This window comes from Petromyzon marinus, chromosome 1 (assembly GCF_048934315.1).
Source record: "Petromyzon marinus isolate PM22_M1 ecotype Great Lakes invasive population chromosome 1, UKy_Petmar_22M1.pri1.0, whole genome shotgun sequence".
In the NCBI taxonomy this organism is placed as follows: Eukaryota; Metazoa; Chordata; class Hyperoartia; order Petromyzontiformes; family Petromyzontidae; genus Petromyzon; species Petromyzon marinus.
Window position 1 is genome coordinate 2,810,846 of NC_133667.1, and position 16,083 is coordinate 2,826,928.

Sequence of the window (16,083 nt, forward strand, 5' to 3'; positions counted from 1 at the left end):
TTATGTATCACGATTGGTGATACATACCCCTAGACAATGAGAGAGCCAATAATAAACACACACACACACATAATCACGCATACATAATCACACATAATAATCACACACATACATAATCACATACACATAATCACACACATTAATCATGAATGTTTAACACGCACATTCTTAATTACACTTAACACACATTCTAGCTAATCACACTTAATGACATACATTAACATACTTTTCACATTCAAATGTTTTTGTGTGTATTATTTGATTATTATTTTTAATTATAACAATATATAAAACAGTTCGGAGGCAGCCTACAGCATCGGCCTCTTCCCTGCCACGTGTATCAGTACTCATTGTTTTTTTCGGTAAAGTCACGTATGTAGAAATACAATAAAATTATATTAAAACAAAACAATCACAACGTTTCGATCACAACACAAGCGATCTTCATCAGGTGTCAAGAACAAATCATGGAAAGAACAAATCATGGAGGTAAATACAACAAAAAAGATGAGAGACAAGAATTTAACAAACCTAAAAAACATTATGTGAAGCATAACCAATCAGGCCAACAACACAGACACTTCCTGGCGGACCACGAATTTCAGAAGAGTGTTAAATTTCATGTTCAACTTTTCGATTGCAAAAAAACAGCATAGATAGTGAAAATACGAGGTACATGGTCAGTAGGAAAGACGGACAGAGGCAAGGAGAGAGAGAGGGATGAACAGCAGCTTAAATAGGAAATAAGGTTGGGGGGGGAGGGGCCAGAAAGCGAGTGGCAGCTCATCTTGCGGCAGCTCAAAAATAGCACATCTTGCATATACACAGAAGCGGGGGGGGGGGGGGGGGGGACAGGTTTGGGGTGCACATTTAGGACAGACATGCAACGGTAACTTCCCCGTAGAAGTGTGTTGATAAGGTATTAAAGCTTTCGTGACTGCATAAAATTAATCATTGGTTTTTTCGGTGAAGTCACATATGTAGAAATACAATAAAATTATATTAAAACAAAACAATCACGACGTTTCGATCACAACACAAGCGATCTTCATCAGGTGTCAAGAACAAATCATGGAAAGAACAAATCATGGAGGTAAATACAACAAAAAAGATGAGTGACGAGAATTCAACAAACCTAAAAAACATTATGTGAAGCACAACCAATCAGGCCAACAACACAGACACTTCCTGGCGGACCACGAATTTCAGAAGAGTGTTAAATTTCATGTTCAACTTGTGAGTGCGAAGGGACTGGTGGCCACGGGAGGTGATGACAGGGGTATCAGTTGTGAGTGCGAAGGGACTGGTGGCTTCGGGAAGTAATGACAGGGCTATCAGTTGTGAGTGCGAAGGGACTGGTGGCCACGGGAGGTAATGACAGGGGTATCAGCTGTGAGAGCGAATGGACTGGTGGCCACGGGAGGTAACGTCAGGGGTATCAGTTGTGAGTGGCAAGGGACTGGTGGCTACGGGAGGCAATGACAGGGGTATCAGCTGTGAGTGCGACGGGACTGGTGGCTACGGGAGGTAATGCCAGGGGTATCAGCTGTGAGTACGAAGGGACTGGTGGCCACGGGAGGTGATGACAGGGGTATCAGTTGTGAGTGCGAAGGGACTGGTGGCCACGGGAGGTGATGTCAGGGGTATCAGTTGTGAGTGCGAAGGGACTGCTGGCCACGGGAGGTGATTACAGGGGTATCAGTTGTGAGTGCAAAGGGACTGGTGGCTACGGGAGGTAATGACAGGGGTATCAGTTGTGAGTGTGAAGGGACTGGTGGCCACGGGAGGTGATGATAGGGGTATCAGCTGTGAGTGCAACGGGACTGGTGGAATAAGCGAAGTAATGACAGGGGTATCAGCTGTGAGTGCGAAGGGACTGGTGGCTACGGGAATGTTCTCAAAGGCTGCAGGGATGATGGTTGAGTCAAATGAAGAGCAACAAGGAGTGAAGGATCGAGGCGCACCGGATCCGCATGCGGTTCCATAAGGACAGATGCTTGATGTAATTTATAAAGGACCACGTCTCGAATGCACATGGCAATGCGGCTCTTGAAATATTGAGGGGGGGGGTCGTTTATCGAATTCGAACAAAAACTGTCTCCTGTCATTTTTGGTTTCCGACCCCTGGGTCTGGAATAAGCAGGGAGAGTTTGGTGAATAGGCAAAGCGTTAAACAAATATATTAGTACACTCACCCCGACAAATAAGTCTACACGTGTTCAGGGTTGGTTGAATGTGCAGCTGGCGGAAGCCCAGGTAAATAAAAAAGTATACTACAATTGTAATTTATATTTAGAAAAGTGTTATTGTTTAGAGCCCGATGGCGTTGTTAATGCCTGATTTTATCATGTTAATGAGCAAGAAGTGGAGCTGAATTTCTACTACGATCTTTATCAATGATTCAGGATACTCGTCCTTGATGAATAAAATAAGAACGGTTATTGAATAGAACACACTCGACAGCACAACTTGGGAACTGATGCTCCCAAGGAGTCTGAAATCATTGTTGCAAGGTGGCTGTGCCTCATTCGCAGGTGTCGGCACAGGTGGTGCATTTGCCAGTTATCTCAGTCCAATTAACTCCATGGCACGTGGGTTTGTCCCGTTACCTGCCAGCGAGCGTTTATTACTTCAAGTGGCGTCAAAGTGCACATAGCCTGGCACAAGAGCCGTGGTATAGTCTCTGCCGCATAGTGGCAAATGGTGATTATTGTTGGTGTAGACCAGGGGTGGGGAACGTCCGGCCCGCGGGCCGTATAAGACCGCGAAATCATTTAGTCTGCTGGCCCTGCCAAGGCAACCGCAGGCGGGACTCGAAATTCAATAAATCTAGGAGCAAACCTGGAAAAGCAGTTGCGAGTAGCAACATCATCAATACCAGTTAACATCATTACACGCCTCGCCAAAGAGAAGCAGTTCCAGCCATCGCATTAGGGGTGAGTTAATTTAATGTTTGACCAAATGTAACAGGCTAATTAAGTTGACAAATTTGTATGGCCCGCGAATGATGTTATAAATATCCAAATGCCTCTTGGCAGAAAAAAGGTTCCCATCCCTGGTAGGCAGAGCTCATCAGACCCCTTCGTGGTCTGGAAGAGGAAATTCTCACTTGTGGTGGGCCGAGTACCGCGGAAGGAGACTGTGGAACATTGTGGCAGGTAGGGTGGGCGCATACGTGCGAAAAGACAACACCATTTATTAAGCAGAACCTTGTAAGATCGTGAGTTGGGGACATTAACTTTTCTGATGATGAGGATATCCTTGAAAGTTGTGCACATCCATATCTTACAGTACATGGAGTTATAGGCCATAAGTAATATTAACTCAAGCCGTGGTATTAGAGAGATTTAAACCCTGCTCAAATAATTGCACGTGAGTTCCATTACATTCAAAGCAGTTTTACCCAATAATTATGAATTGAAGCATGTCAAATGTGGCACAGTAAGCGATGGAAGGTGGCTCTAGCTACCCTGTAACCCTAGGTATTGGCAGAACAGGACCATTACGGAGTGGATAAATGGATAACATGGGTTAACTCAATCTAACATGCTAACGTTCACGAATATATCAGTGGATCATGATTTGGCTATAGGCAGTGTGGAATGATCAGTGCCATTGAGGCTGACAAATATGTGCTATTACGTGCTTTTAACCATTAAAATGCCAACACATTGACTGAAAATGTCATTGGAAGAGACGGTCAAAGTTCAGAAGGTGAATAAATGTATAACATGATTTTTGTGCTGTCATACGATTTAACACCTTTAATTCTTAAAAGAGGTCAAACTCAGCAACCCCACCCCCTGCAAGTTTTTTTCCACTTTAGTTTTCTAAAAGTTCACTGAATGTCGTCACACTTCTCAAAATGGTCAGTGGTTCCTGCTCCACGTGCTCCCCTTGTACAAGATGGTGGCTCTACAATTTTTATATGTTGTGATATTCTGAATTGTCACCAAAATCTTGTGGGATATATTGAAGCAAAAAACTGCTTTGTTTTTTTATTCTGGCCAATTTTTTTCATACCATTCCTTATTTCATTCCTTGAAATGCGGTCATGTCATGTGATCTATTCCCATCCACAAGGGGAGCATAGAAGTACAATACAATAATATATTTTGCTGCCCATCACATTGGTTGTGCATGGTGGTTGCCAATCCATGGCACCATTCACGCTCAACGCTGCTTAGAAAAGACCAGGAACATCCTCGGTGATTTTGTCATGGACATAAGATCTCCAGGGACATTAAATGTTAAAATAAACCCACAAAAACATTGCATCTTTTGCATTCAACATGCATTCATTTAATATTTTAATAACAATACAATTTTTTTACATACAACATAAAGTAACAATGCAATTCTGAAGCTCCACAAACAGTTAACATGGGATGGGTGCAATGAACTTAATTTTCATTAGTTACAACAAATGAATCGCCTCACAGTTTAAATAAATCCATATACAAGAATAAACTATGAGTGTAGACAAACAGTCCAGCATGTCATGCATAGAAGCTGCGTGCAAAGACACAAAATGCTTAGAAGGTACTGTATATGCATTCCAATTAACCATAATAAAATTGCTTTACAAATTAAATGTACATCATCGGAAGCCACATCTGCATGCGGTCTAATAACAGAAAATGTGTGCCAATATTTCTCAGATACTCTACATTTTACAAACACAACTTCCTTTGGGAAGCCTGGCAAGGAACTATTGACCTTTATTTTTTCTTCAGTAAACCTTGATGTCTGTACTTGCATACTGGATCACTTTTGTAGGTATTTATTTTTTTAATGGTTGTTTTATAAGTAGACTGCTCCAACATAGGAATATGGAATGTAATCTATTAGGTCAGGACCGCCAAAGAAGATGAGCACTATCAAATACTTTGAAGACGGTTTGTAATTTAAAATAATCGCTTTTACACCAACAGTGACCTTTTATTGCAAATAATGTCACAGGATCTTTACTGTATTCTACACAGCAGATGATGGATGTGCTTTAGTAATTCTCTCAATTACCATGCAGCTTTCAGAATCAAACCATTGTGCACTGAGCATCCCAACCAATAGGCTTTTCACATGCTATCGTATGTACAAAATAATGTAACACAATTAAGTGATTGTTTTGAACACTTTAAAAACAGTGATCGACTTTAGTGGCAGCTGCCGTAGTTAGACCACTTGGCTCAATTGGAAGGTATCGAGCCAAAGCATGTTTGTTCTTCATCATAACATACATTGAGCTGAAATCTCTGCAGGGGTCAATTCAGCATATCATCATCCATTCACGTTCAATAGTAGTACCACTTTGGTCGTTCTAGGGGCCTAGACCCTGCCACAACAATTTCCACTGCTGGTGCAAGACCATCAATAGACATTAATGGTGCAATATTGCTCATTCTGCAACAGCGGGACTTTGATTTTTCCTCTAAAGTTTAAATTTACTTTTTTTCTTCACAAAACCGCATTTAGCCAAATACATTTATTTTTTACCGAGTCACAGATGTGATGAATTGAAATGAAGACTTTAATACTGTTATTTATTATCATCCGTATAAAAAAAATAAGTTTTTTTCTCAAATCCCTAAAATAAAAGCCTTACAAAATCATAGAACTTAAAAAAAACACTGACCGTTTATACAACTCCTAACTTCAAACATTTAAATTAATTAATATTTAAGTAAATATGCCCTCCAATTTATAATTAACCGCATAACCAGTGGAAAAACAATTAAATTACTGTTTCTAAAAAAACAGCAATCTTCCTAACAATATTTACAGAAGTTGTAATTGCTGAGGATCTAAATCGTAAGGATCAAAACTTCGAAAACATCATCATGGCGATGTGTTGTATTATAACTGTCAATAGCATTATTACTATTATTAATTGATAAAGTCAGGAATCATTAATCTAATCCAGTGGAATTTTGGTAATGTATAGATTGGGTACGTGCGATTATTTAAACTGAATGGCGCGTGTGACTGTGATTGGTTAGTGGTAGCCATTTCGAATTACCAGCGGTAGGTCCAAGTTTCCGCGTGGTACGTTTAAAAGGCAAAGGTGCAGCCCGGTAATGTTTGCGCACGTCAATGCTGGCAGAAAGGCCTCCAATACAGGGAGCTCCAGAGGGTATTTGGAGCACTCTTCCCGGCCGACCGCACGCATTGGAAAAGGTGGGAGTTACCAACACTTTACCCCACCACACAAGAATCCGTTGATTGATGGTGTTTATACCACATTGGGTGCACAGTGGTAGGGGTATTTAAGAAACTTGTCACTTGTTTCAGCTGCCGTGCCCGGATATTGAATCAAACTGGCGATCCAGTGTGCTACACCATGTCAGTAACCTTCGTTTCTAGGTTAGCTGTTGTCCTGTTTATTGCTTTTTTACGTGCGGCAAACCGGTAACCATTTCTTTACCATGTTTTTCATGCGATTAACGGTCATAAAAAAAATTGGACTTTGTACAATGCTAATTATTACTAGGTGTCCACAATTCGAGTTTGATTATACCCACCACGTGAGGCCTGATCTACACTTTGTATCTCTGTGTCGATCCAATGTGATCCCGATTCTATGAATACTTCACAGCGAAATCTATTTTTTATGTTGATTGAGATGAAACGTCAATTATTTCACAATTTACATGACAATATATGTTGACTAACAAAGGAAAAGTATGTCACTACTTTCCTGCCGTTTAGTAAACTTTTTTTTCTTCAGTAAAACAGATATTTGAGTAACTTTGATCAAATTAAAACAGCGTAACCAAGCCAGGACCAATATTTATTCCTACTATCACACTATTTAGACCAAACTGCAATTATTTAATATTAATATATCACAAAATTGTAAGCCTATTTACTACTATTGATTGTTCAAGACCATGTTGTCTCAAAAATGTAATATGACCCTGGCATGAATTAGGTTGCTCACGACTGAACAAGGGTTGAGAGCGTACAAGTCAGGTTTGAGATTATTTTCAAGAATGAAATTGTTCCACATCGTGGTCCAGTGCAGCACCTTCCAGCCACTGCAAGGGTTGTCGCATGAACTCCATCAACACAACATGCGTTGGGTATTTTCAATTGGGTTGAAACGAAGCAATTCTCGTGCGCACGAAGAATCGATGTATTATTGGCTGGTTACGAAGCCGTATTTCTCTGTTCGACATTAATAACACGTTGATTTCCACCTAATGGGGGTCAATATAGGTTTCTTACATAAAAAATAGTTACTTTAAAAGTTATACTCATGAACCCATTATCAATTAGAAATTTAAAGTAGTATTTTACACGCAAAAAGACTAAAATAATTCCCCCAAGCTGAAAACACAACCACGGTCCTTCACGTGTGAAGCAAGGCTTGGTCCTACCCCTCGCCTCTCTCAAGGGAGATGGTGTTTTCACCGTTCTTAATCTATCAAACGTGTTTTATGTTCCACAAAATTCAATTGGGTTCAAGTCCAAGTCAAATGTGCACCCATAATTGTTGTGTTGCATTAATACTTTCATGTTTTATGAAATGTAAAGTGGTAATATATTGATTTGGTGAAAGTCAAACCAATTTATTGCTATTGATTGTTGAAGATGACCTTTTTTTTGATCAACAAAAGTAACACGACCTGGCATGAATCAGGTTGCAATTTAACTAAGATGCTGTCTCCTGCTTTCAAAGTGCTCATACATACCCTAAAAAAAATGTTACGTATTGAAAAAGGAGAATGATAAGCACGTATCATGTGTGAACGTCGTAACTGGTCGTAGAATAAGGCAGATACATTTGATGCAAGCCAGTGAAAGCACAATTTTGACCAAGGACAGTGCAACATAAACCTTTTGCAACTATCTACATCACTTTACACATCTTATCACTTTGGTGGTGATAAATAGATTTGTAACTTCCATTTATCATCTTTCCTCATTATTGAATCACAGTGATTTTCATTTTGGAAGGTAACTGGACTAGCATATTTACAGACAGCATTGACAAAACACAACTCGGATAGAATAGATCGTATGATAGTTCCTGGAATTTTCAGGATAAGTTTGTACACATGACGACAAGAAATGTTTCAAGTACACAGCAAACAAACCATTTAAACAGTCCATGCGTGTGAACAAATATGTATTGAAATGCTTCAGATAACAATAAAGTGTAACAATACATGATGCTAAAAAAGGATATATTGGCACTGAACGATGAATATACAAACACAGTAACCTCATTATACGTGGAATCCAGAAAATGTAATTTGTGTCCATAAACAAACCAATCTCTGCAATATTTTACACCAGCAGGGCATGGCAGGAAGACAAAAGTAGCGTAGTTATGGAAATTATCAGCTCTCTTCTTCCGTGGACCGGACATCAGATTTGAGCCGAACAAACTCCTTGGCAACCTCGTCGCTCGTGCGCTGAGAGAGGATCCGTAGAATGGTGAGTCCCGTTTCATCCATATTGACCGATTTCCGTAGGGGGCAGCAGCACGTGCAGCTGCCCTTCTCTTGGATCTCGCGCAGCTGCAGGACACTCAGTCCAATGACACGGTCGTCACGTGCAAAGCAGTAGTCTTTGACGAGCAGCTGCAGCTCATAGAACTCGAATCCGGTTGAACTTCCCAGGGAGCTGCACACGAAGATATTAATTGTTAACGCATATGTACGCGCACTTGCACGTATACATTAATGTACTTAAATACACAATAAGCAGCCATTTCAATGCTAAATTATATGCTAATTCCTTTGTCAAGGCGCTTTGTTTCTTCTCACACAGCTTAAAGGTCGTTATCTCAGCGTGGCTTTCTCACTCCAGCACTGTCCTCCAGACAGTCTCGTCCCCTTCACCTGATGAAGGCCGCTTGTGTTGTGGCCGAAACGTCGTGAGAATATTATTGTTATTTTATTTTATCAATTTATTATTTTATTATCATTCTACGTGACTTTACCGAAAGAACCAAAGAAGGTTAATACCATATTATATTGTGCATTGCACTCCCGATGTATGAAAAGATATATCCAATTTATTCTAAATTGCTGAAAAATCCGCACGTTTAGGCCATCACCGACTCTTCCAGCTACACTGGGCATTGCAGAATTTCCTTTGCTCTTTTTCCAAACGTTATTTATGTTCCGCGTGCGTTTGACCAAAATTAGCTCATAACACATTTGTTGGTCATCATCATATCCATTGTTGGACGGAAGTCCAAGCTGTCGGTGATGAGATACCAACAACACAAACACAGACGCTTAAAAAACACATTAAAAAACCTATTCAACGATTCTGACATGCAATTAAAGGTTACGAGGCGAAATTACTAAAATACTGCTGCGCCTGGCCAGTTGGGCAAAAGAGGCTCATACTATGTCGAAGTACAAAGCTGAAGCTGTTGAGAATCTGAATTTTAATATGGCTAGCCACCTGTAGTTTAAAAAAATCCAGCATTAATCAATAACACTGCTTTATAAAAAAACGGGAAAGCTCCGAGAACCAGATGGTTATAACTCTGGACATCTTAAAATAAACAGGACTAATTTCTGGCACGCAATTAACGGACTTTTTCACAATTATTCATACATAGATCAATTACCGCAATTACAGAATGAAGCGCCAATCATTGTTTTATTTTATAAAGGAGATAGAACAAACTTGAAGAACCACGTGACCTATTAGCCTCTTTAGTTGTTCACTGAGATCACTGGGAACAATATAATGAACTAATATAGGCCAACTAACAATAGCAGATTTAGGAAGGATTAATCGACCACATGCACATACTATCAATCAGATTCGAAAAAAGACTGATACATTTCAACTGCCATTGTACCAAGCCTTTATATACAATGAAAAAAAGCATCCGACTCATTAGAATGGATGGTCATTCAATCTCTTACAAATGCAGGCATGAATAAAACATATAACAATAAAATCAATTCACAAAATGTATGTTGAACTTCTTTCGCACCGTACGTAGCCGACCTTGCTCATTGGAATAACCACATTAAGAATACATGAAGAAAGTACCCAAATACTTCCTTGATTTGAAGCTTTCGTGACTGCAGGAATCCATGCTCTTTGGTTCTTTCGGTAAGTCACGTAGGTAGAAATAAAACAAAATGAATCGCGATGTTTCAATAGCAACACAAGCCATGGTCTTCAGGTGAAAATCGCAACAGCCACGATGTCTGCTGCCTTGAATTATTTTTTCAAAAATTTAGAAAAAAAACCTCCCAATTTTCTTGTTGTGGTTTTCACACCTGATGATGATTGCTTTGTGTTGCAATCGAAACGTCGTGAAAATGTCATTGTTTTATTTCAATTATTTTATTATTTCCCTTCTACGTGACTTTGCCGAAAGAACCAAGAATATGAATCCCTGCAGTCACGAAAGCTTTAAATCGAAAATTGTTTAAAGTATTTATTCAGGCTCATGTGAAACTTTTTTTTGCGTAAACTTGTTTTTCTTTTGAAGCCATTAAAATATAAATTTCAGATTTAACCTAGCACATCTTTCAGATGTTTTACACAATTTGATATTTTGAGCAATCACCTCTACCAATAGCAGCTCCCTGCTAGACACTATTAGCCTATCTTTTTTAATGCCTGCTTCTGCCCTTTTTACATTGGCAGTTGAATCTTTATGAGTTTATCTTTCTTTAAATACATCTATAATCTGGTAATTGCCCATTTACAGATTTATTATATTTGCAACAGATAGAAAATATTTTAAGGACACGGTTAATTTTAATGCCACCAACAAATTCAATAATACAACTGCTAAAAACAAAATAGATTTCTATTGTATGAAAATAACATATACATTTTAACAAATGCATATATGTGATTTGTATCGAGATATGTGAAGCCCTTTGTTAATCCAGCTCCCCATGCCGTACATGGCGTGGGAGTTATGTGACTACACTTCATCACGCTCATCAGTGTGGGTTGAAGGTCGAGAGTAGAGTAGGGTATAATACAGTACAACAATGCATTTTTCTGCAATTTAATCTGATGACAATGAAGCTCCCACAGCTCTCTATAACATATTTTTTCATACACAGCGGCTGCTCATCCAAGCAATAACCGGGCTCAACCACACTTTGGTTCCAAGATCTGACGAGATTGGGCACGTACCGACTACAGCATGTCAAGATGATGAGCCTGATTAATGTTTCTGGGGAGAGGAAGTTACTACTGGGAATTGGATGAACCAATCAGATCCCAATCGAGTTAAATCCGAAATTCAGCTGAACTGAAACCAAATCGGAAACTTTATTACTTGAATTTTGACTTAAAACTTTCGTGACTGCAGTAATTCATATTCTTTGGTTCTTTCGGTAAAGTCACGTAGATAGAAAAAATTACAATAAAAATAAAGTGAATAAAAATATCACGACGTTTCGATCGCAACACAAGCGGTCGTCATCAGGAAAAGGGGTTAGCCTCTAAAGGCAAACTGTTTATAAAGGTTTGTAGATGGGCGTAGCCTAAGTGTATCAGCAGCACCAGCAGCATGAGCGGGGCAGCAATGCCAATGCAGCAACAATGCCAATGCAACAACAATGCCAATGCAGCAGCAATGCCAATGCAGCAGCAATGCCAATGCAGCAGCAATGCCAATGCAGCAGCAATGCCAATGCAGCAGCAATGCCAATGCAGCAAAGGGATGCCAGGCAATCACTGCACCCTGCTCTACAAACCACACTGCCGACGGTGGAGGTTTATTGACAAGAAAACACAAGTAAGTCATGACCCAAAGTGGTTGATGACATCTTTCCAATGATTGCTGAGTCTATAACCTTCCTCGTGGTTGAAAATGTGTCTGTGTCTGTATATATGGATGGCTTCATGAATTAATCTTTGTTGATAGCCAGTAGGCTTGCAAAGTACCATCGTCTTAGAGAAATCAATTTCGCGTGAGCCAGCTGCATTAAAATAATGATCAGCCACTGCAGAAGTATTGGTCCAACCGCGTTTCAAATCTGCCTTAAGCTCACGAACACGGTCAGAGACATGTCGCTTAGTTTCCCCAATGTAACTGCTGCCGCAGACACAGCTTAGTTTGTAAACGTTGGGATATTGCATGTCAGGAATCTTGTCCTTCACAGATGGGATCAGATCACGAATTGTATGTACTGTGTTAAATCGGACCTGGATCTTGTGTTTGTTCATGATTTTGGAAATCTTTTTAGTTACCCTTGCTATGTATGGCAAGGTGATGGTTTTGATTGGATCCTCAGATGGCTCCTTCCTCACGGTTGGGGTGATGGCTTTGTGGATTGTGTAGTCAGAATATCCATTCGCCTTGAGAGCTTGGTGTACGTGTTTGAGTCCACTGGTTAGGTGTTCATGGTCTGAGATACATTGAGCTCTATGGTGGAGCGTTTTTATGAGGGAATTCTTCTGGGATGGATGGTGGTGGGAATCAGGTTTTAGGTAGGCGTCATGATCTATCCATTTCTGAATGAAAGCCTCCCCAACAATCGATCTAGCCCAGCTGCATACGAGCTGATCTCATCTCTCGATCTCCCCTGTCAATATCCTCTCCAACGCGTTCTCTCCTTTGGATGCCACGATCTTTAATCAGCTATCATTTATTTTAGCAAACATATTATCTGCATGTCCACTTACTTTTCTCACCAATCAATGTCATTAGCTTGCATATGTCCTCTGATCCATGTGTTGTACTTTCTGTCTTCGGATATTTCAGAGCATTTAAAAAACTATACACTACTTACATCCCCGTGCATTACAATAACATAATTCATAACATAATTCTAGTGCACAAAAAAATGTCACACTACAAAATATAATCTAGTGGATTTTAAATACATTATTATCTACATAACACATTCAAATGCATTTAAAATGTATTATCTGGAGCATTTAATAACATACACCACGTACCATATTCTAGTGCATTGAAATTCTTATGCTACAAAACCGTATTGTGGTGAAGCTTTCGTGACTGCATGAATCCATACTCTCTGGTTCTTTCGGTAAAGTCACATAGGTATAAAATTAAAAAATCACGACGTTTCGATTGCAAAACTGATGATGGTTGCTTGTGTTGCAATCAAAACGTCGTGATTTTTTTATACCAACGTGACTTTACCGGAAGAACCAGAGAGTACGTTTTGTGGTGAATAAAGACATATCATACACTACGTAACTTAATCGTATATCGTTCAAGATACATTTCAAATTATTTGTTTATACTGTCTTGGCAGTGGCACACGAGGACAAATAACAAAAACTCCACATTCCTCGATAACACCGTGGCCTTCAAAAGAAAATTATATAATAGGCGACATTTCCGGATGTGGCCCTTCTTCATAGCACATACTTAGTAGAGAGGCCATTCAAACTTTATACCATGGAGCCTGATGAGAATTCAAATTGCCATATGAATGTATTGGCTATTACCAAGCTACTTAACATTTAAAATGTATAATGAACAAAGTACTCACCTGTGTCCTGGCGTCACACGGCAACCACGGGGTGCATGTGGCACACCACAATACATGCGCTCGCTGAGGAAATTCAGCTTTTGATTCGGCACCGGAGATTCATACATTTTGAAATGCCATAAAAGTGCTGAAGCTTAATCGAATTCAAATATGGGAACTCGGTTCCCTCCCATTCCTAGTTTATATTTATACGTTTACACGTGAATGGTCAACAAAGAACACAAATACAACCCTTTTTATTTTGAAACAAATAATATTGGCGAAACCTGCCTTCGTCGAGCATACATAATGACTCTGTCACTCGTCACATTTGAAGAAAATGAGTGGTCAAATGAACATGAGAACTTTCGACAGAACATGTAGATACTCACAAATTGAAGGTTTCCTCAAACTTTGGAGACCACGTGTTGTTTTTAGACTTTGTAGCATATTTGCGCTTCTTATCACTCAGCTGCGGGCCTATGACGTTCACTTCCACAAACGGGCGGAACACGCTCGTTGTCTTCCACTTGAGATTGTTGACACCATTTACTGCGAGGGAAGGCCACAACACAATGGAACAGTGACTTAAAGCTTTCGTGACTGCAGGAATTCACGTTCATTGGGTCTTTCGGTAAAGTCACGTAGATAGGTTCAAAGAAAATAACAAAAAAACTACGTTCCGATCACAACACGTTGTAGTTTTTTGTTATTTTCTTTGAACCTATCTACGTGACTTTACCAAAAGACCCAAAGAATACAATGGAACAGTGTTAAAAAGTAAAATGTACGCATCGTCTGCATGCCTTACTTTAACTTATTTAAAGAAAAAAATATTTGTTCACTTGTGAAATATTTAAAGAATTCCAAAATATTCACAGCGCACACTGTATGTACATTATATGGCGTAGAAACTACAAGTACTTTCGATTCACACCTTATATGAGATCAGTTCTGATATAAGCAACACATGCTTACTCGTGGGGAAAGGCAACTTCTGATCCAAGCACATGTCGGATTTGAGCACACCAAGCTCTACTCCCAAGGGGTGTTCTTATATCCAGATTATACTGGACTAAAAAAAGTATGTGAAATGTCATGGCTTTGTGCACAGGACTCATACACTCCACAGAGACTACACACAGATATATACATGCACACTACATATAGTAATAATTATGATTATTTGTTTCTATGAAAGTGTTCGATATGCCAGGGCGTCTCAGAATGCTTTACAACGCATCTCATTTCAACATGTTTGAAAGGGCACTCCCAAGTGGGAGCTGTTTATGTGGGTACAAGGTCACTGAACACCTGGCCAGCAATCCAGCATTACAGGCTGCCAGTAGCGGGTGATGATTGCGATGAATAATCCCAGTGTATACTACATACGTACATGTGTGATGACTGGGTATCGTTGCCTTGAATGGGTATTTGGTGTATTGTTTACACTAATGTTAGTGCACAAATGGAATCCATCAACTTTTAGGCAAGGGTTGGTGGATCACAAATATATAGGGCGTTGGTGGTTCATAGATCATGAGGTTATTTGGGGCTGGTGGATCATAAAAAAGTTAGAGATGAATATGAGAATTTTGTGGGTTACAAAGAGATTGAGGTTGGTAAGCCAAGGCAACCAGGCTGTTTTGAGCACTCATGCTTGTTCCTGCCATCAGCACAAAGCCCAAAGTGGGAATAGGGCATGCAGTGTCATATTTAATCAGTCTCCTGGTTTAAGAAAACACATTCCATAACCCTACAGGCCCTCCTCAATGAGACGTTAGCACGCATGCTGGTGTAAGTCAAGCTTAGTGTACCATTGTGCAATTATGTCTTAATTATAGTATAGTAAAACCTCGTTATTTAGGTATTTGATCATTCGTAATTGGGGATAATTTGACACGGCTGCGCTTTCGGCATATATATATACATTATTAGTAATTCGCCATGAGCCGCTTTGCCATACCGAATGGTCACCTACATCAAGTAGGAAACATTCCTTAGTCTGCGAGACAAATTCAAAGTTTTTGGAGAGAAATGATGCAGGTGTGTCAATGTGTATAATGTATGAAGTGTTTGGAAAACAAATTTGGATTTTTTATTTTTATTTTATTGGGACAGGAGGCACTGGGGAGTACCATTGTACATAATTCAGAATATTGATAATTCGGCAATGCCAGAGCCCCATATGTGTCGAATCAACAAGGGTTTACTTTTACAAACAACGAAAAATGTGCCTAATCTCAGGACTTCAGTTGCAAAGTGGAATTGAGCCTGGTAAGTACTTGAATGGGTGACCACCAAGGCTTGTGAGGTATTGTAAGTGTGGGGCAGTGAGGTGGCCAGGAGATGGCAGTCCTGAATGTCATCCGCTCGTACGTGTGGGTTCTCTGGGTACTCTGATTTCCTTCCGCATGCCAAACACTCATTAATGGTCATCATAATCATCAGCCATGGTCAATGCACTGCTTGATGAAGGCAACCCAAAGCTTCCACCGCCATTCACGATGCTCCAATTATTTAGTAAACTTCTTATATTCACCTTCATATTAAATTTTGATTTAAAGCTTTCGTGACTGCAGTAATTCATATATATAAAAAACAATATATAATTTATTATTTTATTGTTTCC

At 39.7% G+C, this 16,083-nt stretch overlaps 1 protein-coding gene across 9 annotated transcripts in view; it reads right to left on the bottom strand.

Moving 5' to 3' along the window:
- Positions 1 to 4,272: 4,272 nt before the first annotated feature.
- Positions 4,273 to 16,083, bottom strand: part of LOC116957007 (protein unc-13 homolog B-like) — a 262,505-nt gene continuing 250,694 nt past the window's right edge. For all 9 annotated transcript variants that reach the window (XM_076052098.1, XM_076052001.1, XM_076052076.1 and 6 more), the window contains 2 exons: positions 13,844 to 14,003; positions 4,273 to 8,631 (listed from right to left, as the gene is read on the bottom strand). In XM_076052098.1, the coding sequence (XP_075908213.1) occupies positions 8,346 to 8,631; positions 13,844 to 14,003 (446 nt within the window). In that variant the 3' untranslated portion in view covers positions 4,273 to 8,345. The remainder of the gene's footprint in view (positions 8,632 to 13,843; positions 14,004 to 16,083) is intronic.